This window comes from Cherax quadricarinatus, chromosome 9, assembly GCF_038502225.1.
Source record: "Cherax quadricarinatus isolate ZL_2023a chromosome 9, ASM3850222v1, whole genome shotgun sequence".
In the NCBI taxonomy this organism is placed as follows: Eukaryota; Metazoa; Arthropoda; class Malacostraca; order Decapoda; family Parastacidae; genus Cherax; species Cherax quadricarinatus.
The window spans coordinates 13,479,468-13,502,522 of NC_091300.1; the positions used below are offsets into that span (position 1 = coordinate 13,479,468).

Sequence of the window (23,055 nt, forward strand, 5' to 3'; positions counted from 1 at the left end):
CACCATCATCAAGGTGAAACAAGAACATCACCATCATCAAGGTGAAACAAGAACCATCACCATCATCAAGGTGGAACACGAACCAACAGCATCAACAAGAACATCACCATCATGAAACAAGAACCATCACCATCATCAAGGTGAAACAAGAACCATCACCATCATCAAGGTGAAACAAGAACCATCACCATCATCAAGGTGAAACAAGAACATCACCATCATCAAGGTGAAACAAGAACCATCACCATCATCAAGGTGAAACAAGAACATCACCATCATCAAGGTGAAACAAGAACCATCACCATCATCAAGGTGAAACAAGAACATCACCATCATCAAGGTGAAACAAGAACATCACCATCATCAAGGTGAAACAAGAACCATCACCATCATCAAGGTGAAACAAGAACATCACCATCATCAAGGTGAAACAAGAACATCACCATCATCAAGGTGAAACAAGAACATCACCATCATCAAGGTGAAACAAGAACCATCACCATCATCAAGGTGAAACAAGAACATCACCATCATCAAGGTGAAACAAGAACATCACCATCATCAAGGTGAAACAAGAACCATCACCATCATCAAGGTGAAACAAGAACCATCACCATCATCAAGGTGGAACAAGAACCATCACCATCATCAAGGTGAACCATCACCAATCAAGGTGAAACAAGAACATCACCATCATCAAGGTGAAACAAGAACCATCACCATCATCAAGGTGAAACAAGAACCATCACCATCATCAAGGTGAAACAAGAACATCACCATCATCAAGGTGAAACAAGAACCATCACCATCATCAAGGTGAAACAAGAACATCACCATCATCAAGGTGAAACAAGAACATCACCATCATCAAGGTGAAACAAGAACATCACCATCATCAAGGTGAAACAAGAACATCACCATCATCAAGGTGAAACAAGAACCATCACCATCATCAAGGTGAAACAAGAACATCACCATCATCAAGGTGAAACAAGAACATCACCATCATCAAGGTGAAACAAGAACATCACCATCATCAAGGTGAAACAAGAACCATCACCATCATCAAGGTGAAACAAGAACATCACCATCATCAAGGTGAAACAAGAACCATCACCATCATCAAGGTGAAACAAGAACATCACCATCATCAAGGTGAAACAAGAACATCACCATCATCAAGGTGAAACAAGAACCATCACCATCATCAAGGTGAAACAAGAACCATCACCATCATCAAGGTGAAACAAGAACATCACCATCATCAAGGTGAAACAAGAACCATCATCATCATCAAGGTGAAACAAGAACCATCACCATCATCAAGGTGAAACAAGAACATCACCATCATCAAGGTGAAACAAGAACATCACCATCATCAAGGTGAAACAAGAACATCACAATCATCAAGGTGAAACAAGAACATCACCATCATCAAGGTGAAACAAGAACATCACCATCATCAAGGTGAAACAAGAACATCACCATCATCAAGGTGAAACAAGAACATCACCATCATCAAGGTGAAACAAGAACATCACCATCATCAAGGTGAAACAAGAACCATCACCATCATCAAGGTGAAACAAGAACATCACCATCATCAAGGTGAAACAAGAACATCACCATCATCAAGGTGAAACAAGAACATCACCATCATCAGGTCATCATAATCAAGGTGAAACAAGAACATCACCATCATCAAGGTGAAACAAGAACCATCACCATCATCAAGGTCATCACCATCATCAAGGTGAAACAAGAACATCACCATCATCAAGGTGAAACAAGATCACTATCATGAAACAAGAACCATCACCATCATCAAGGTCATCCATCATCAAGGTGAAACAAGAACCATCACCATCATCAAGTTGAAACAAGAACCATCACCATCATCAAGGTGAAACAAGAACCATCACCATCATCAAGGTGAAACAAGAACATCACCATCATCAAGGTGAAACAAGAACATCACCATCATCAAGGTGAAACAAGAACATCACCATCATCAAGGTGAAACAAGAACATCACCATCATCAAGGTGAAACAAGAACATCACCATCATCAAGGTGAAACAAGAACATCACCATCATCAAGGGTGAAACAAGAACAAGAACATCACCATCATCAAGGTGAAACAAGAACATCACCATCATCAAGGTGAAACAAGAACCATCACCATCATCAAGGTGAAACAAGAACATCACCATCATCAAGGTGAAACAAGAACCATCACCATCATCAAGGTGAAACAAGAACATCACCATCATCAAGGTGAAACAAGAACATCACCATCATCAAGGTGAAACAAGAACCATCACCATCATCAAGGTGAAACAAGAACATCACCATCATCAAGGTGAAACAAGAACATCACCATCATCAAGGTGAAACAAGAACCATCACCATCATCAAGGTGAAACAAGAACATCACCATCATCAAGGTGAAACAAGAACCATCACCATCATCAAGGTGAAACAAGAACCATCACCATCATCAAGGTGAAACAAGAACATCACCATCATCAAGGTGAAACAAGAACCATCACCATCATCAAGGTGAAACAAGAACATCACCATCATCAAGGTGAAACAAGAACATCACCATCATCAAGGTGAAACAAGAACATCACCATCATCAAGGTGAAACAAGAACATCACCATCATCAAGGTGAAACAAGAACATCACCATCATCAAGGTGAAACAAGAACATCACCATCATCAAGGTGAAACAAGAACATCACCATCATCAAGGTGAAACAAGAACATCACCATCATCAAGGTGAAACAAGAACCATCACCTTCATCAAGGTGAAACAAGAACATCACCATCATCAAGGTGAAACAAGAACATCACCATCATCAAGGTGAAACAAGAACATCACTATCATCAAGGTGAAACAAGAACATCAATCATCAAGGTGAAACCATCATCAAGGTGAAACAAGAACCATCACCATCATCAAGGTGAAACAAGAACCATCACCATCATCAAGGTGAAACAAGAACCATCACCATCATCAAGGTGAAACAAGAACATCACCATCATCAAGGTGAAACAAGAACCATCACCATCATCAAGGTGAAACAAGAACCATCACCATCATCAAGGTGAAACAAGAACCATCACCATCATCAAGGTGAAACAAGAACATCACCATCATCAAGGTGAAACAAGAACCATCACCATCATCAAGGTGAAACAAGAACCATCACCATCATCAAGGTGAAACAAGAACCATCACCATCATCAAGGTGAAACAAGAACATCACCATCATCAAGGTGAAACAAGAACATCACCATCATCAAGGTGAAACAAGAACCATCACCATCATCAAGGTGAAACAAGAACATCAACATCATCAAGGTGAAACAAGATCACTATCATCAAGGTGAAACAAGAACATCACCATCATCAAGGTGAAACAAGAACATCACCATCATCAAGGTGAAACAAGAACCATCACCATCATCAAGGTGAAACAAGAACCATCACCATCATCAAGGTGAAACAAGAACATCACCATCATCAAGGTGAAACAAGAACATCACCATCATCAAGGTGAAACAAGAACCATCACCATCATCAAGGTGAAACAAGAACATCACCATCATCAAGGTGAACCATCACCAACAAGAACCATCACCATCATCAAGGTGAAACAAGAACATCACCATCATCAAGGTGAAACAAGAACCATCACCATCATCAAGGTGAAACAAGAACATCACCATCATCAAGGTGAAACAAGAACTATCACTATCATCAAGGCGAAACAAGAACATCACCATCATCAAGGTGAAACAAGAACCATCACATCATCAATGAAACAAGAACATCACCATCATCAAGGTGAAACAAGAACCATCACCATCATCAAGGTGAAACAAGAACCATCACCATCATCAAGGTGAAACAAGAACCATCACCATCATCAAGGTGAAACAAGAACCATCACCATCATCAAGGTGGAACAAGAACATCACCATCATCAAGGTGAAACAAGAACCATCACCATCATCAAGGTGAAACAAGAACCATCACCATCATCAAGGTGAAACAAGAACCATCACCATCATCAAGGTGAAACAAGAACCATCACCATCATCAAGGTGAAACAAGAACATCACCATCATCAAGGTGGAACAAGAACATCACCATCATCAAGGTGAAACAAGAACCATCACCATCATCAAGGTGGAACAAGAACCATCACCATCATCAAGGTGGAACAAGAACCATCACTATCATCAAGGTGAAACAAGAACATCACCATCATCAAGGTGAAACAAGAACATCACCATCATCAAGGTGAAACAAGAACATCACCATCATCAAGGTGAAACATCACCATCATCAAGGTGAAACAAGAACATCACCATCATCAAGGTGAAACAAGAACATCACCATCATCAAGGTGAAACAAGAACCATCACCATCATCAAGGTGAAACAAGAACCATCACCATCATCAAGGTGAAACAAGAACATCACCATCATCAAGGTGAAACAAGAACATCACCATCATCAAGGTGAAACAAGAACCATCACCATCATCAAGGTGAAACAAGAACATCACCATCATCAAGGTGAAACAAGAACATCACCATAATCAAGGTGAAACAAGAACATCACCATCATCAAGGTGAAACAAGAACCATCACCATCATCAAGGTGAAACAAGAACCATCACCATCATCAAGGTGAAACAAGAACATCACCATCATCAAGGTGAAACAAGAACATCACCATCATCAAGGTGAAACAAGAACCATCACCATCATCAAGGTGAAACAAGAACCATCACCATCATCAAGGTGAAACAAGAACATCACCATCATCAAGGTGAAACAAGAACATCACCATCATCAAGGTGAAACAAGAACATCACCATCATCAAGGTGAAACAAGAACATCACCATCATCAAGGTGAAAAAAGAACATCACCATCATCAAGGTGAAACAAGAACATCACCATCATCAAGGTGAAACAAGAACATCACCATCATCAAGGTGAAACAAGAACATCACCATCATCAAGGTGAAACAAGAACATCACCATCATCAAGGTGAAACAAGAACATCACCATCATCAAGGTGAAACAAGAACATCACCATCATCAAGGTGAAACAAGAACATCACCATCATCAAGGTGAAACAAGAACCATCACCATCATCAAGGTGGAACAAGAACCATCACCATCATCAAGGTGAAACAAGAACCATCACCATCATCAAGGTGGAACAAGAACCATCACCATCATCAAGGTGAAACAAGAACCATCACCATCATCAAGGTGAAACAAGAACCATCACCATCATCAAGGTGAAACAAGAACATCACCATCATCAAGGTGAAACAAGAACATCACCATCATCAAGGTGAAACAAGAACCATCACCATCATCAAGGTGAAACAAGAACATCACCATCATCAAGGTGAAACAAGAACATCACCATCATCAAGGTGAAACAAGAACATCACCATCATCAAGGTGGAACAAGAACATCACCATCATCAAGGTGAAACAAGAACATCACCATCATCAAGGTGAAACAAGAACATCACCATCATCAAGGTGAAACAAGAACATCACCATCATCAAGGTGAAACAAGAACATCACCATCATCAAGGTGAAACAAGAACATCACTATCATGAAGGTGAAACAAGAACCATCATCATCATCAAGGTGAAACAAGAACATCACAATCATCAAGGTGAAACAAGAACATCACCATCATCAAGGTGAAACAAGAACATCACAATCATCAAGGTGAAACAAGAACATCACCATCATCAAGGTGAAACAAGAACATCACTATCATGAAGGTGAAACAAGAACCATCATCATCATCAAGATGAAACAAGAACATCACCATCATCAAGGTGAAAAAAGAACATCACCATCATCAAGGTGAAACAAGAACCATCACCATCATCAAGGTGAAACAAGAACATCACCATCATCAAGGTGAAACAAGAACCATCACCATCATCAAGGTGAAACAAGAACATCACCATCATCAAGGTGAAACAAGAACATCACCATCATCAAGGTGGAACAAGAACCATCACCATCATCAAGGTGGAACAAGAACCATCACTATCATCAAGGTGAAACAAGAACATCACCATCATCAAGGTGAAACAAGAACATCACCATCATCAAGGTGAAACAAGAACATCACCATCATCAAGGTGAAACAAGAACCATCACCATCATCAAGGTGAAACAAGAACATCACCATCATCAAGGTGAAACAAGAACATCACCATCATCAAGGTGAAACAAGAACATCACCATCATCAAGGTGAAACAAGAACATCACCATGATCAAGGTGAAACTAGAACCATCACATCCTGAGAGAAAAAATTAGAGAACTTTATCTCAGATGTTTAGAGGAGCCCCCGAGGGGCCAGGGCCCCGAGGGGCCCAGGAAGCCCCGGGGGCCCAGGGCCCCAGGAGGGCCCCCGAGGGGCCCAGGGCCCCCGAGGGAGCGCAGGGCAGCCCCAGGGCAGGGAGCCCCGAGGAGCCCCCGAGCCCCGGGGAAGCCCACGGAGGCCCCTGAGGGGCCCAAGGGCCCCTGGGAGGGCCCAGGGAGGGGGCCCCGAGGGCCCCGGGAGGGGCCCGAGGCCAGGGCTTGAGGGGCCAAGGGCCCCTGAGGGGGCCCAGGAGCCCCTGAGGGGCAGGGGCCCCAGGGGGCTCAGGCCCCTAGAGGGCCAGGGAGAGGGAGGCCCGGGAGAGGGGGCCCAGGGAGGCCCCTGAGGGGCCAGGAGCCCCCGAGGGAGGGCCCAGGGAGCCCGAGGGGCCCAGGGGCCCCGAGGGGGCCCAGGGGCCCCTGAGGGGCCCAGGTGCCCCGAGGGGCCCAGGGCCCCGGAGGGCCCCCAGGGGGCAGGAACTTGGGCCAGGGCCCCGAGGGGCAGGGCCCCGAGGGCCAAGGGCCCCGAGGGCCCGAGGAGCCCCCGGGGCCCAGGGCCCAGGAACTGAGGGCCCAGGAACCCCGAGGCAGGAACCCCGAGGGGCCAGGAGACCCCGGGGAGGGGGCCCAGGAAGTCCCCAGGGGCCAGCCGGGCCGAGGCCCAAGGCCCAGGGCCCCGAGAGCCCAGGAGCCGCCGAGGGCCAGGAGAGGGGCCCAAGGCCTGGGGGCCAGGCAGGGGCCCCGAGGGCCCAAGGCCCACCCCTGAGCCCCGAGGGGCCCGAGGCCCCGGGGGCAGGGCCCCGAGGGGCCAGCCAGAGCCTTCGGGGCCAGGAGCCCCAGAGGCCCAGGAGGCCCCGGAGGGCCCGAGGGGCCAGAGGCGAAGGCCCCAGGGGGCAGGCCGAGGGCCCAGGGCCGGGGTGGGCAGGGCCAAGGAGCCCCGAGGGACCCAGGAGCCCCGAAGGCGGGGCCAGAGGCCCGAGGAGCCCCGGAGGCCGACAGGGCCCCGAGGCCCAACGAGCCCCGAGGCCAGGCCCCGAGGAGGCTCAAGGCCCCTGAAGCCAAGCCCAAGGGCCAGGCTTGAGGCCCACAGCCCCGAGGGCAAGGGCCCCCAGGAGGGCCCAGGAAGCCCCGAAGGGCCCCAGAAGGGGCCGAGGGCCCAGGGCCGGAGGGCCCAGGAGCCCTGAGGCCGAGGCCCCGAGGGGCAAGGAACGAGGCCCGGGAGGACCCGAGGCCAGGAGCCCCAGGGCCAGGAGCCCCGAGGCCCAGGAACAGGCCGAGGGGCCAAGGCCCCGAGGGCCCAGGGAGCCCCCGAGGGGCAAGGCCCAGGGGAGGGAAGGCCCCTGAAGGGCGAGGCAGGAGGCCCCGAGGGCCAGGAAGGCCCCTGAGGGCCAGGGAAGCCCCGAGGAAGGCCCAGGGCCCCGAGGGGCAAGGCCAGGACCAGGCCCCCGAGGGCCCAGGCCAGGCCCCGAGGGGCCCAAGGAGGCAGAGCCCAGGGCCCCGAGGCCCAGGAGCCGAGGGCCAGGGCCCCCGAGGGCCCAGAGCCCCCGAGGGCCCAGGGCCCCGGAGGCCCCCGAGGAAGCCGAGGGGCCAGGGCCCCCGAGGCCCAGGAGCCCCGAGGGCCAGGGCCCCAGGGAGAGGCCAGGAGCCCCCGAGGGGCCCAGGGCCCCAGGGAGGGGGCCCAGGGCCCCAGATGGAGGGCCCGAGGTGGGAGCCCCGAATGGGCCAGGGAAGGGGGCCAGGGCCCCAGGCCCAGGGCCAGGGCCTTCGAGGAGGCCCAGGAGCCTCCGGGGCAGGGCCCCGAGGGCCCAGGAGCCCCCGAGGGAGCCCAGGAGCCCCCGAGAGAGCCCAGGAGCCCCCGAGGGAGCCCAGGAGCCCCCGAGGGAGCCCAGGAGCCCCCGAGGGAGCCCAGGAGCCCCCGAGGGAGCCCAGGAGCCCCCGAGGGAGCCCAGGAGCCCCCGAGGGAGCCCAGGAGCCCCCGAGGGAGCCCAGGAGCCCCCGAGGGAGCCCAGGAGCCCCCGAGGAAGCCCAGGAGCCCCCGAGGGAGCCCAGGAGCCCCCGAGGGAGCCCAGGAGCCCCCGAGAGAGCCCAGGAGCCCCCGAGGGAGCCCAGGAGCCCCCGAGGAAGCCCAGGAGCCCCCGAGGGAGCCCAGGAGCCCCCGAGGAAGCCCAGGAGCCCCCGAGATAGCCCAGAAGCTCCCGAGGGAGCCAGGAGCCCCCGAGGGAGCCAGGAGCCCCCGAGGGAGCCCAGGAGCCCCCGAGGGAGCCCAGGAGCCCCCGAGAGAGCCCAGGAGCCCCCGAGGGAGCCCAGGAGGCCCCGAGGGAGCCCAGGAGCCTCCGAGGGAGCCCAGGAGCCCCCGAGGGAGCCCAGGAGCCCCCGAGGGAGCCCAGGAGCCCCCGAGGGAGCCCAGGAGCCCCCGAGGGAGCCCAGGAGCCCCCGAGGGAGCCCCAGAGCCCCCGAGGGAGCCCAGGAGCCTCCGAGGGAGCCCAGGAGCCCCCGAGAGAGCTCAGAAGCCCCCGAAGGATCCCAGGACCCCCCGTGGGAGCCCAGGAGCCCCCGCGGGAGTCCACGAGCCCCCGAGGGAGCGCAGGAGCCCCCGAGGGAGCCCAGGAGCCCCCGAGGGAGCCCAGGAGCCCCCGAGGAAGCCCAGGAGCCCCCGAGGGAGTCCAGGAGCCCCCGAGGGAGCCCAGGAGCCCCCATGGGAGCTCAGGAGCCCCCGAGGGAGCCCAGGAACCACCGAGGGAGCTCAGAAGCCCTCGAATGAGCTCAGGAGCGCCCGAGGAGGTCAGGAGCGCCCGAGGGAGGTCAGAAGTGCCTTAGGAGCTCAGTAGCGCCCGTGGGAGCTCAGAAGTGCCCGACGAGCTGAGGGGCACCTGAGGGCGCTCAGGAACCCCCAATGGATCTCAGAAGTGCCCGAGGAGCTCAGTAGCGTGCGAGGGAGTTCAGGAGCGCCTGAGGGAGCTCAGAAGTTCCCGAGGAGCTCAGGAGCGCCCGAGGGAGCTCAGGAGCGCTTGATGGAGGTCAGGAGCACCCGAGGGTGCTCAGTAATCCCTGAGTGAACCCAGGAGCCCCCTCGAATGAGCTCAGGAGTGCCCGAGGGAGCTCCGGAGCGCCCGACGGAGCTCAGAAGTGCCCAAAGGAGCTCAGGAGCACTTGAGGGAGCTCAGTGAGGAGAGCGTTATCTTCCCTAAAGGGTTAACGTGGTGCTGACCTAATACAATCATCATCCTGGGTCAGAGGTCACGAAAATTTTTGGTGGTCACAACTAGTGACCAGAGACAGTAAGACTGAGCAAATGTTGGAGGGGGATGTGGGAGGGGGATGTGGGAGGGGGATGTTGGAGGAGGATGTGGGAGGGGGATGTTGGAGTGGGATGTGGGAGGGGGATGTGGGAGGGGGATGTGGGAGGGGGATGTTATAGGGGGATGTTGGATGGGGGTGTGGGAGGGGGATGTGGGAGGGGGATGTTGGAGGGGGATGTGGGAGGGGGATGTTGGATGGGGGTGTGGGAGGGGGATGTGGGAGGGGGATGTTGGAGTGGGATGTGGGAGGGGGATGTTGGAGGGGGATGTTATAGGGGGATGTTGGATGGGGGTGTGGGAGGGGGATGTTGGATGGGGGTGTGGGAGGGGGATGTTGGAGGGGGATGTTGGAGGGGGATGTTGGATGGGGGTGTGGGAGGGGGATGTGGTAGGGGGATGTTGGAGGGGGATGTTATAGGGGGATGTTGGATGGGGGTGTGGGAGGGGGATGTGGGAGGGGGATGTGGGAGGGGGATGTGGGAGGGGGATGTTGGAGTGGGATGTGGGAGGGGGATGTGGGAGGGGGATGTGGGAGGGGGATGTGGGAGGGGGATGTTGGAGGAGGATGTGGGAGGGGGATGTGGGAGGGAGATGTTGGAGGGGGATGTGGGAGGGGGATGTGGGAGGGGGATATGAGAGGGGGATGTTGGAAAGGGATGTTGGAGGGGGATGTGGGAGGGGGATGTTGGAGGGAGATGTGGGAGGGAGATGTGGGAGGGGATGTTGTGTGAGGGGTGGATGTTGGAGGGGACGATGTGGGAGGGGATGTTGGAGGGAGATGTGGGAGGGGGATGTGGGAGGGGGATGTGGGAGGGGGATGTGAGAGGGGGATGTGGGAGGGGGATGTGGGAGGGGGATGTGGGAGGGGGATGTGGGAAAGGGATGTGGGAGGGGGATGTTGGAGGGGGATGTGGGAGGGGGATGTTGGAGAGGGATGTGGGAGGGGGATGTGGGAGGGGGATGTGGGAAGGGGATGTTGGAGGGGGATGTGGGAGGGGAGGATGTGGGAGGGGGATGTGGGAGGGGGGATGTTGGAGGGGGATGTGGGATGGGGATGTGGGAGGGGGATGTTGGAGGGGGATGTGGGAGGAGGATGTTGGAGGGGGATGTGGGAGGGCGATGTGGGAGGAGGATGTTGGAGAGGGATGTGGGAGAGGGTGTGGGAGAGGGATGTGGGAGGGGGATGTAGGGGAAGGATGTTGGAGGGTTATGTGGGAGGGGGATATGAAAGTGGGATGTGGGAGGGGGATGTGGGAGGGGGATGTGGGAGGACGATGTGGGAGGGGGATGTGGGAGGGGGATGTGGGAGGGAGATGTGGGAGGAGGATGTTGGAGGGGGATGTAGGAGGGCGATGTGGGAGGGCGATGTTGGAGGAGGATGTTGGAGGGGGATGTGGGAGGGCGATGTGGGAGAGCGATGTGGGAGGGGGATGTGAGAGGGAGATGTGGGAGCGGGATGTGGGAGGGGGATGTGGGAGGGGGATGTTGGAGGTGGATGTTGGAGGGGGATGTTGGAGGGGGATGTGGGAGAGGGGTGTTGGAGGGGGACGTGGGAGGGAGATGTGGGTGGTGGATGTTGGAGGGGGATGTGGGAGAGGGATGTGGGAGGGGGATGTGGGAGGGGTATGTTGGAGGGGGATGTTGGAGGGGGATGTGGGAAGGGGATGTGGGAGGGGGATGTGGGAGGGGGATGTGGGAGGGGGATGTGGGACGAGGATGTGGGAGGGGGATGTGGTAGGGGGATGTTGGAGAGGGTTGTGGGTGGGGGATGTGGGAAGGGGATGTTGGAGGGGGATGTGGGAGTGGGATGTGGGAGGGGGATGTGGAAGGGGGATGTGGGAGGGAGATATGGGAGGGAAATGTGGGAGGAGGATGTGGGAGGGGAATGTGGGAGAGGAGGATGTGGGAGGGGGATGTGGGAGGAGTATGTTGGAGGGGGATGTGGGAGGGGGATGTGGGAGGAGGATGTTGGAGGGGGATGTGGGAGGGCGATGTGGGAGGGCGATGTTGGAGGAGGATGTTGGAGGGGGATGTGGGAGGGCGATGTGGGAGGAGGATGTGGGAGGAGGATGTTGGAGGGAGATGTGGAAGGGGGATGTTGGAGGGGGATGTGGGAGGAGGATGTTGGAGGGGGATGTGGGAGGGGGATGTGGAAGGGGGATGTGGGAGGGGGATGTGGGAGGGGATGTGGGAGGAGGATGTTGGAGTAGGATGTGGGAGGGGAGGATGTGGGAGGGGAGGATGTGGGAGGGGACGATGTAGGAAGGGGGGATGTAGGAGGGGGATGTGGGAGGAGGATGTTGGAGGGGGATGTTGGAGGGGGATGTGGGAGGGGGATGTGGGAGGAGGATGTTGGAGGGGGATGTGGGAGCGGGTGTGAGGGGATGTGGGAGGGGGATGTGGGAGAAGGATGTTGGAGGGGGATGTGTGAGGGGGATGTGGAAGGGGGATGTGGGCGGGGGATGTGGGAGGGGGATGTGGGAGGGGGATGTGGGAGTGGGATGCGGGAGTGGGATGTGGGAGGGGGATGTGGGAGGTGGATGTTGGAGGGGTCGATGTGGGAGGGGGATATGGGAGGGGGATGTGGGAGGAGGATGTTGGAGGAGGATGTGGGAGGGGAGGATGTGGGAGGGGAGGATGTGGGAGTTGTATGTGGGAGGAGGATGTTGGAGGGGGATGTTGGAGGGAGATGTGGGAGGGGGATGTGGGAGGGGGACGTGGAAGGGGGATGTGGGAGGAGGATGTTGGAGGGGGATGTGGGAGGAGGATGTTGGAGGGGGATGTGGGAGGGGGATGTGGTAGGGGATGTGGGAGGGGTATTGTGGGAGGGTTGATGCAAGACGGGGGATGTGGGAAGGGTGATGTGGGACGGGGGATGTTGGAGGGGCTAACCATCCCACAACAATCTTGGCACTGAGTCACTGTCACACAGACAAATATTGGCACTGGAATAGAAATGAGGGGTGATGACGTCACAGGTACACACACACACACACACACACACACACACACACACACACACACACACACACACACACACACACACACACACACACACACACACACACACACACACACACACACACATACACACACATTCACACACACACACACACACACACACACACACATACATACACACACACACACACACACACACACACACACACACACACACACACACACACACACACACAGAATACCTGACAGGGAGACAACAACGAGTCATGGTACGTAATGATGTATCACAGTGGGCACCTGTGACGAGCGGGGTCCCACAGGGGTCGGTCCTAGGACCAGTGCTATTTTTGGTATATGTGAACGACATGATGGAAGGGTTAGACTCAGAAGTGTCCCTGTTTGCAGATGATGTGAAGTTAATGAGGAGAATTAAATCTGATGAGGACCAGGCAGGACTTCAAAGAGACCTGGACAGACTGGACACCTGGTCCAGCAAATGGCTTCTCGAATTTAATCCTGCCAAATGCAAAGTCATGAAGATAGGGGAAGGGCACAGAAGACCACAGACAGAGTATAGGCTAGGTGGCCAAAGACTGCAAACCTCACTCAAGGAGAAAGATCTTGGGGTGAGTATAACACCGAGCATGTCCCCGGAAGCACACATCAACCAGATAACTGCTGCAGCATATGGGCGCCTGGCAAACCTGAGAACAGCATTCCGATACCTTAGTAAGGAATCATTCAAGACACTGTACACCGTGTATGTCAGGCCCATACTGGAGTATGCAGCACCTGTTTGGAACCCGCACTTGATAAAGCACGTCAAGAAACTAGAGAAAGTACAAAGGTTTGAGACAAGATTAGTTCCAGAGCTAAGGGGAATGTCCAATGAAGAAAGATTAAGGGAAATCGGCCTGACGACACTGGAGGACAGGAGGGTCAGGGGAGACATGATAACGACATATAAAATACTGCGTGGAATAGACAAGGTGGACAAAGACAGGATGTTCCAGGGAGGGGACACAGAAACAAGAGGCCACAATTGGAAGTTGAAGACACAAATGAGTCAGAGATATATTAGGAAGTATTTCTTCAGTCATAGAGTTGTAAGGCAGTGGAATAGCCTAGAAAATGACGTAGTGGAGGCAGGAACCATACACAGTTTTAAGACGAGGTTTGATAAAGCTCATGGAGCGGGGAGAGAGAGGGCCCAGTAGCAACCGGTGAAGAGGCGGGGCCAGGAGCTAAGACTCGACCCCTGCAACCACAAATAGGTGAGTACAAATAGGTGAGTACACACACACATACACACGCATACACACACACACACCTTAAATACACTATTTACTCCAGCCTGGAGGCACTATCTACCTTCAACACACTATCTATCGCAGCCTGGCACTATCTACCTTCAACACACCATATATCGCAGCCTGGGACTATCTACCTTCAACACACTATATATCGCAGCCTGGCACTATCTACCTTCAACACACTACATATCGCAGCCTGGCACTATCTACCTTCAACACACTATATATCGAAGCCTGGCACTATCTACCTTTAACACACTATATATCGAAGCCTGGCACTATCTACCTTTAACACACTATATATCGCAGCCTGGCACTATCTACCTTTAACACACTATATATCGAAGCCTGGCACTATCTACCTTTAACACACTATATATCGAAGCATGGCACTATCTACCTTTAACACACTAACTATCGCAGCCTGGCACTATCTACCTTCAACACACCATATATCGCAGCCTGGGACTATCTACCTTCAACACACTATATATCGCAGCCTGGCACTATCTACCTTCAACACACTATATATCGCAGCCTGGCACTATCTACCTTCAACACACTATATATCGAAGCCTGGCACTATCTACCTTTAACACACTATATATCGAAGCCTGGCACTACCTACCTTTAACTCACTATGTATCGTAGCCTGGCACTATCTACCTTCAACACACTATCTATCGCAGCCTGGCACTATCTACCTTCAACCCACTATCTATCGCAACCTGGCACTATCTACCTTCAACACACTAACTATCGCAGCCTGGCATTATCTACCTTCAACACACTATCTATCGCAGCCTGGCACTATCTACCTTCAACACACTATCTATCGCAGCCTGGCATTATCTACCTTCAACACACTATCTATCGCAGCCTGGCACTATCTACCTTCAACACACTATCTATCGCAGCCTGGCACTATCTACCTTCAACACACTATCTATCGCAGCCTGGCACTATCTACCTTTAACACACTATCTATCGCAGCCTGGCACTATCTACCTTCAACACACTATCTATCGCAGCCTGGCACTATCTACCTTTAACACACTATCTATCGCAGCCTGGCACTATCTACCTTCAACACACTATCTATCGCAGCCTGGCACTATCTACCTTCAACACACTATCTATCGCAGCCTGGCACTATCTACCTTCAACACACTATCTATCGCAGCCTGGCACTATCTACCTTCAACACACTATCTATCGCAGCCTGGCACTATCTACCTTTAACACACTATCTATCGCAGTCTGGCACTATCTACCTTCAACACACTATCTATCGCAGCCTGGCACTATCTACCTTCAACACACTATCTATCGCAGCCTGGCACTATCTACCTTCAACACACTATCTATCGCAGCCTGGCACTATCTACCTTCAACACACTATCTATCGCAGCCTGGCACTATCTACCTTCAACACACTATCTATCGCAGCCTGGGACTATCTACCTTCAACACACTATCTATCGCAGCCTGGGACTATCTACCTTCAACACACTATCTATCGCAGCCTGGCACTATCTACCTTCAACACACTATCTATCGCAGCCTGGGACTATCTACCTTCAACACACTATCTATCGCAGCCTGGCACTATCTACCTTCAACACACTATCTATCGCAGCCTGGCACTATCTACCTTCAACACACTATCTATCGCAGCCTGGCACTATCTACCTTCAACACACTATCTATCGCAGCCTGGCACTATCTACCTTCAACACACTATCTATCGCAGCCTGGGACTATCTACCTTCAACACACTATCTATCGCAGCCTGGCACTATCTACCTTCAACACACTATCTATCGCAGCCTGGCACTATCTACCTTCAACACACTATCTATCGCAGCCTGGCACTATCTACCTTCAACACACTAACTATCGCAGCCTGGCACTATCTACCTTCAACACACTATCTATCGCAGCCTGGCACTATCTACCTTCAACACACTATCTATCGCAGCCTGGCACTATCTACCTTCAACACACTATCTATCGCAGCCTGGCACTATCTACCTTCAACACACTATCTATCGCAGCCTGGCACTATCTACCTTCAACACACTATCTATCGCAGCCTGGCACTATCTACCTTCAACACACTATCTATCGCAGCCTGGCACTATCTACCTTCAACACACTATCTATCGCAGCCTGGCACTATCTACCTTCAACACACTATCTATCGCAGCCTGGCACTATCTACCTTCAACACACTATCTATCGCAGCCTGGCACTATCTACCTTCAACACACTATCTATCGCAGCCTGGCACTATCTACCTTCAACACACTATCTATCGCAGCCTGGCACTATCTACCTTCAACACACTATCTATCGCAGCCTGGCACTATCTACCTTCAACACACTATCTATCGCAGCCTGGCACTATCTACCTTCAACACACTATCTATCGCAGCCTGGCACTATCTACCTTCAACACACTATCTATCGCAGCCTGGCACTATCTACCTTCAACACACTATCTATCGCAGCCTGGCACTATCTACCTTCAACACACTATCTATCGCAGCCTGGCACTATCTACCTTCAACACACTATATATCGCAGCCGACTATCTACCTTCAACACACTATCTATCGCAGCCTGGCACTATCTACCTTCAACACACTATCTATCGCAGCCTGGCACTATCTACCTTCAACACACTATCTATCGCAGCCTGGCACTATCTACCTTCAACACACTATCTATCGCAGCCTGGCACTATCTACCTTCAACACACTATCTATCGCAGCCTGGCACTATCTACCTTCAACACACTATCTATCGCAGCCTGGCACTATCTACCTTCAACACACTAACTATCGCAGCCTGGCACTATCTACCTTCAACACACTATCTATCGCAGCCTGGCACTATCTACCTTCAACACACTATCTATCGCAGCCTGGCACTATCTACCTTCAACACACTATCTATCGCAGCCTGGCACTATCTACCTTCAACACACTATCTATCGCAGCCTGGCACTATCTACCTTCAACACACTATCTATCGCAGCCTGGCACTATCTACCTTCAACACACTAACTATCGCAGCCTGGCACTATCTACCTTCAACACACTATCTATCGCAGCCTGGCACTATCTACCTTCAACACACTATCTATCGCAGCCTGGCACTATCTACCTTCAACACACTATCTATCGCAGCCTGGGACTATCTACCTTCAACACACTATCTATCGCAGCCTGGCACTATCTACCTTCAACACACTATCTATCGCAGCCTGGCACTATCTACCTTCAACACACTATCTATCGCAGCCTGGCACTATCTACCTTCAACACACTATCTATCGCAGCCTGGCACTATCTACCTTCAACACACTATCTATCGCAGCCTGGCACTATCTACCTTCAACACACTATCTATCGCAGCCTGGCACTATCTACCTTCAACACACTAACTATCGCAGCCTGGCACTATCTACCTTCAACACACTATCTATCGCAGCCTGGCACTATCTACCTTCAACACACTATCTATCGCAGCCTGGCACTATCTACCTTCAACACACTATCTATCGCAGCCTGGCACTATCTACCTTCAACACACTATCTATCGCAGCCTGGCACTATCTACCTTCAACACACTATCTATCGCAGCCTGGCACTATCTACCTTCAACACACTAACTATCGCAGCCTGGCACTATCTACCTTCAACACACTATCTATCGCAGCCTGGCACTATCTACCTTCAACACACTATCTATCGCAGCCTGGCACTATCTACCTTCAACACACCATATATCGCAGCCTGGCACTATCTACCTTCAACACACTATCTATCGCAGCCTGGCACTATCTACCTTCAACACACTATCTATCGCAGCCTGGCACTATCTACCTTCAACACACTATCTATCGCAGCCTGGCACTATCTACCTTCAACACACTAACTATCGCAGCCTGGCACTATCTACCTTCAACGCACTATCTATCGCAGCCTGGCACTATCTACCTTCAACACACTATCTATCGCAGCCTGGCACTATCTACCTTCAACACACTATCTATCGCAGCCTGGCACTATCTACCTTCAACACACTATCTATCGCAGCCTGGCACTATCTACCTTCAACACACTATCTATCGCAGCCTGGCACTATCTACCTTCAACACACCAACTATCGCAGCCTGGCACTATCTACCTTCAACACACTATCTATCGCAGCCTGGCACTATCTACCTTCAACACACTATCTATCGCAGCCTGGCACTATCTACCTTCAACACACCATATATCGCAGCCTGGCACTATCTACCTTCAACACACTATCTATCGCAGCCTGGCACTATCTACCTTCAACACACTATCTATCGCAGCCTGGCACTATCTACCTTCAACACACTATCTATCGCAGCCTGGCACTATCTACCTACAACACACTATCTATCGCAGCCTGGCACTATCTACCTTCAACACACTATCTATCGCAGCCTGGCACTATCTACCTTCAACACACTATCTATCGCAGCCTGGCACTATCTACCTTCAACACACTATCTATCGCAGCCTGGCACTATCTACCTTCAACACACTATCTATCGCAGCCTGGCACTATCTACCTTCAACACACTATCTATCGCAGCCTGGCACTATCTACCTTCAACACACTAACTATCGCAGCCTGGCATTATCTACCTTCAACACACTATCTATCGCAGCCTGGCACTATCTACCTTCAACACACTATCTATCGCAGCCTGGCACTATCTACCTTCAACACACTAACTATCGCAGCCTGGCACTATCTACCTTCAACACACTATCTATCGCAGCCTGGCACTACCTACCTTCAACACACTAACTATCGCAGCCTGGCACTATCTACATTCAACACACTATCTATCGCAGCCTGGCACTATCTACATTCAACACACTATCTATCGCAGCCTGGCACTATCTACATTCAACACACTATCTATCGCAGCCTGGCACTATCTACATTCAACACACTATCTATCGCAGCCTGGCACTATCTACCTTCAACACACTATCTATCGCAGCCTGGCACTATCTACATTCAACACACTATCTATCGCAGCCTGGCACTATCTACCTTCAACACACTATCTATCGCAGCCTGGCACTATCTACCTTCAACACACCAACTATCGCAGCCTGGCACTATCTACCTTCAACACACTATCTATCGCAGCCTGGCACTATCTACCTTCAACACACTATCTATCGCAGCCTGGCACTATCTACCTTCAACACACCATATATCGCAGCCTGGCACTATCTACCTTCAACACACTAACTATCGCAGCCTGGCACTATCTACCTTCAACACACTAACTATCGCAGCCTGGCACTATCTACCTTCAACACACTAACTATCGCAGCCTGGCACTATCTACCTTCAACACACTAACTATCGCAGCCTGGCACTATCTACCTTCAACACACTATCTATCGCAGCCTGGCACTATCTACCTTCAACACACTAACTATCGCAGCCTGGCACTATCTACCTTCAACACACTAACTATCGCAGCCTGGCACTATCTACCTTCAACACACTATCTATCGCAGCCTGGCACTATCTACCTTCAACACACTAACTATCGCAGCCTGGCACTATCTACCTTCAACACACTAACTATCGCAGCCTGGCACTATCTACCTTCAACACACTAACTATCGCAGCCTGGCACTATCTACCTTCAACACACTAACTATCGCAGCCTGGCACTATCTACCTTCAACACAGCCACAATACTCGACACCAAAACTGAAAAAAAAACGTACGTTTTATAATATTCAGAAGCCTTACACAATTATTCCAAACAATTGATGACAATTTGACCTTACAGAATCCTACAAATCAAATTATTATTATTATTATTATTATTATTATTATTATTATTATTATTATTATTATTAATTTCATTGGGAAGTGTGTAATAGGTGCACAGCAGCGCCTAAAATGAAAGTCAGTGAGGTTTCGTCCAAGGAATGGGAGGCATGAGATGGGTGGGAAGAAGAGGAAACACATCCTGTAAATAAAAACAACTGGGATGAACGAAAGGATCATAAGTAAAGAAGGAATGGCTTCAGTGGAAGGCAAATACTTATACAGCTTCAAAACTAGGTATGAGAGCCTCTCGTAAAACAGGAAATAAATCACGTAGTCGGGGCCCAAGAGCTACGGATTAACCCCCGCAGACACGGCTGGATCATTACAAACACCACACACACACACACACACACACACACACACACACACACACACACACACACACACACACACACACACACACACACACACACACACACACACACACACACACACACACACACACACACACACACACGCACATACACACACATACACGGACTGTAAGAAGGCTTTTGACAGAGTTCCACACAAGAGATTAGTGGAAAAGCTGGAGGACCAGGCAGGTATAACAGGAAAGCTACTACAATGGATCAGAGAATGCCTGACGGGAAGACGTCAGCGAGTCATGGTACGTGAAGAGATGTCAAAGCGGGCGCCTGTGACGAGCGGGGTTCCACAGGGGTCAGTTCAATGACCGGTGCTGTAACTGGTATATGTGAATGACATGACGGAAGGAATAGACTCAGAAGTGTTCCTGTTTGCAGACGATGTGAAGGTAATGATGAGAATTCAGCCGGAGGAAGATACGGCAGGAATATAGAGTGATCTGGACAGGCTACAGGCCTGGTCCAGCAACTTCCTCTTGGAGTTCAACCCCACCAAGTGCAAAATCTTGAAGATTGGGGAAGGACAAAGAAGACATTAGATAGAGTACAGTCTCGGGGGCCAAAGACTACAAACCTTGGAGTGTGTATATTACCGAGCACATCTCCTAAGGCGCACATCAACCAAATAACTGCTGCAGCATATGGGCGACTAGTGAACCCAAGAATAGCATTCCGATATCTCAGTAAGGAGTCGTTCCTGACCCCTGTACACCGTTTACGTCAGGCCCATATTGGAGTATGCAGCCTCAGTTTGGAACCCACACCTAGCCAAGCACGTCAGGAAATTAGAGACAGTACAAATGTTTGCAATAAGACTAGTCCCGGAGTTAAGGGGCATGTCCTACGAAGTGAGGTTAAGGGAACTTGACCTGACGACACTGGAGGACAGGAAAGGAACGGGGGGACATGATGACGACATATAAAATGCTGAGAGGAACTGACTTGGTGGACAGAGACAAGATGTTCCAGAGATGGGACACAGAAACAAGGGGTCACAATTGGAAGTTGAAGACTCAGATGAATCACAGGGATGTAGCAAATATTTCTTCAGTCACAGAGTCGTCAGGAAATGGAATAATCTGGAAAGTAAGGTAGTGAAGGTAGATACCATACATAGCTTTAAGAAGAGGTATCATAAAGCCCATGGAGCAGGGAGAGGGACTTAGTATCGACCAGTAAAGAGGCGGGGCCAGGAGCTATGACTCGACACCTGCAACCACAATTAGGTGAGTACACACACACAAAAAATACGAGGCCAAAACAAATAGGAAAACAAACACGTCAATAAAAAATACCTTGCCCGAACAGTGAATTAACAAAACATTTCGTTCACTTTCCAAATGTCATGGTACATAGGTGCGGTAGGTGCAGCGCTGAACACCGTGTTCACATTGTTCACCTGGCTGTTGTTAGGTGCAGCGCTGAACACCGTGTTCACATTGTTCACCTGGCTGTTGTTAGGTGCAGCGCTGAACACCGTGTTCACAGTGTTCACCTGGCTATTGTTATATACTTTTGCTACACTCCATTACCATTGTGTACACTAATTTCGAAAGAAAAATATATATATATGATTTTAATTATTGTCTGCAGTGGCGCACGCCTGATGGCTGTGGAAACTAATTAACGCGTTCTTTCACAACGAAAGTGCAAGACTGGCACAATATTGTAACTTTTACACAGTCCATGTTGAGAGGCACAGTGACGTATTTGAATGTGTTTCACGTGAAATCTGTTACCACAAACTGACCTGGCAAGAACATGGTTGAGCAAATGTTGAAGTAGAGTCACGCGAGGGAGTGAGCTGTATGGTTGATGGTAGCCGGTGTTGACCAACAAGACACACGGTGTCACACACTCCTTGATGGGATCTGAAAGGTTCGTATCCACACAGGTATTCCGTTTACAAATAACCCGCAACTGGACCGAAACATCGTCATAGGTTTCTTTCTCCTTTGTTCGGGTTATTTGTGTATTGTTCCAGTCACGGTATTGTGCCTTTTTGTTCTGCTGGTGTTCCTTGACAAGCAGGTATTCCTGGACCAGGCAGGTGGGTCCTTCTATCAGTCGAGAGACAAATCGTCTCGAAACAACAGAGATGTTTCTAGAGAGATAGAGAGATTTTAAACCTTGTCACCAGCGCCCACTACCTCCGTGGCCTGCCGCCACTGCTTTCGTTCAATGAACCACACGGGTTTAGCTCCTTAACCGGCAGTGCCCAGTGCCTACCTGGATGTTCATTCGCATTGTGCAGTGCCCAGTATCCAGTACCTACCTGGATGTTGTCCTGGTGGATGAGTCTGGGTCTGGCGTGTAAAAAGTGAGGGTAGATGGGCCACGTCGGCTGCTTCTCCACGGGACTCTTGGGCCGTTCATTGCGACCCTCTGAAACGTTCGCATATGGGTCGTTAGAGGGGTTAGATAAGTAGTTAGTGGGTAGACAGAGGGGTAGTTGTGACTTAGCTAGTAGTTTAGTTGAGCAGAGTACGCTAGCCTCACCGTAATCCAGTGCTATCCAACATACATGTACAAGCAACCCCTTTTAGTGTACGCAGCCTCAGCAGGAGGTACGTGAACGCTCACTCGGATAAACAAATCACTTCCTACTATCCTAGGGTAAGCGAGTGCTTGACTAACCCTAATTAAAAAATAAATTAAATATCGATAAATCGTGGAATACATCATGAATCAAGGACGAGGAAGAATGATGAACCAAGTTCACTTTGTATCCGGTGACCTAGAGACCCGCACCTCGCTACTTCAACTTACTCG

General features: G+C 51.0%; 1 protein-coding gene across 1 annotated transcript in view; it reads right to left on the reverse strand.

Annotated features, from left to right (window-relative positions):
• LOC128685988 (uncharacterized) overlaps positions 1-23,055 on the reverse strand; it is an 89,292-nt gene that overhangs the window by 43,004 nt on the left and 23,233 nt on the right. Inside the window, exon 3 of the mRNA XM_070083112.1 lies at positions 22,559-22,668. Within this exon, the coding sequence (XP_069939213.1) occupies positions 22,559-22,668 (110 nt within the window). The remainder of the gene's footprint in view (positions 1-22,558; positions 22,669-23,055) is intronic.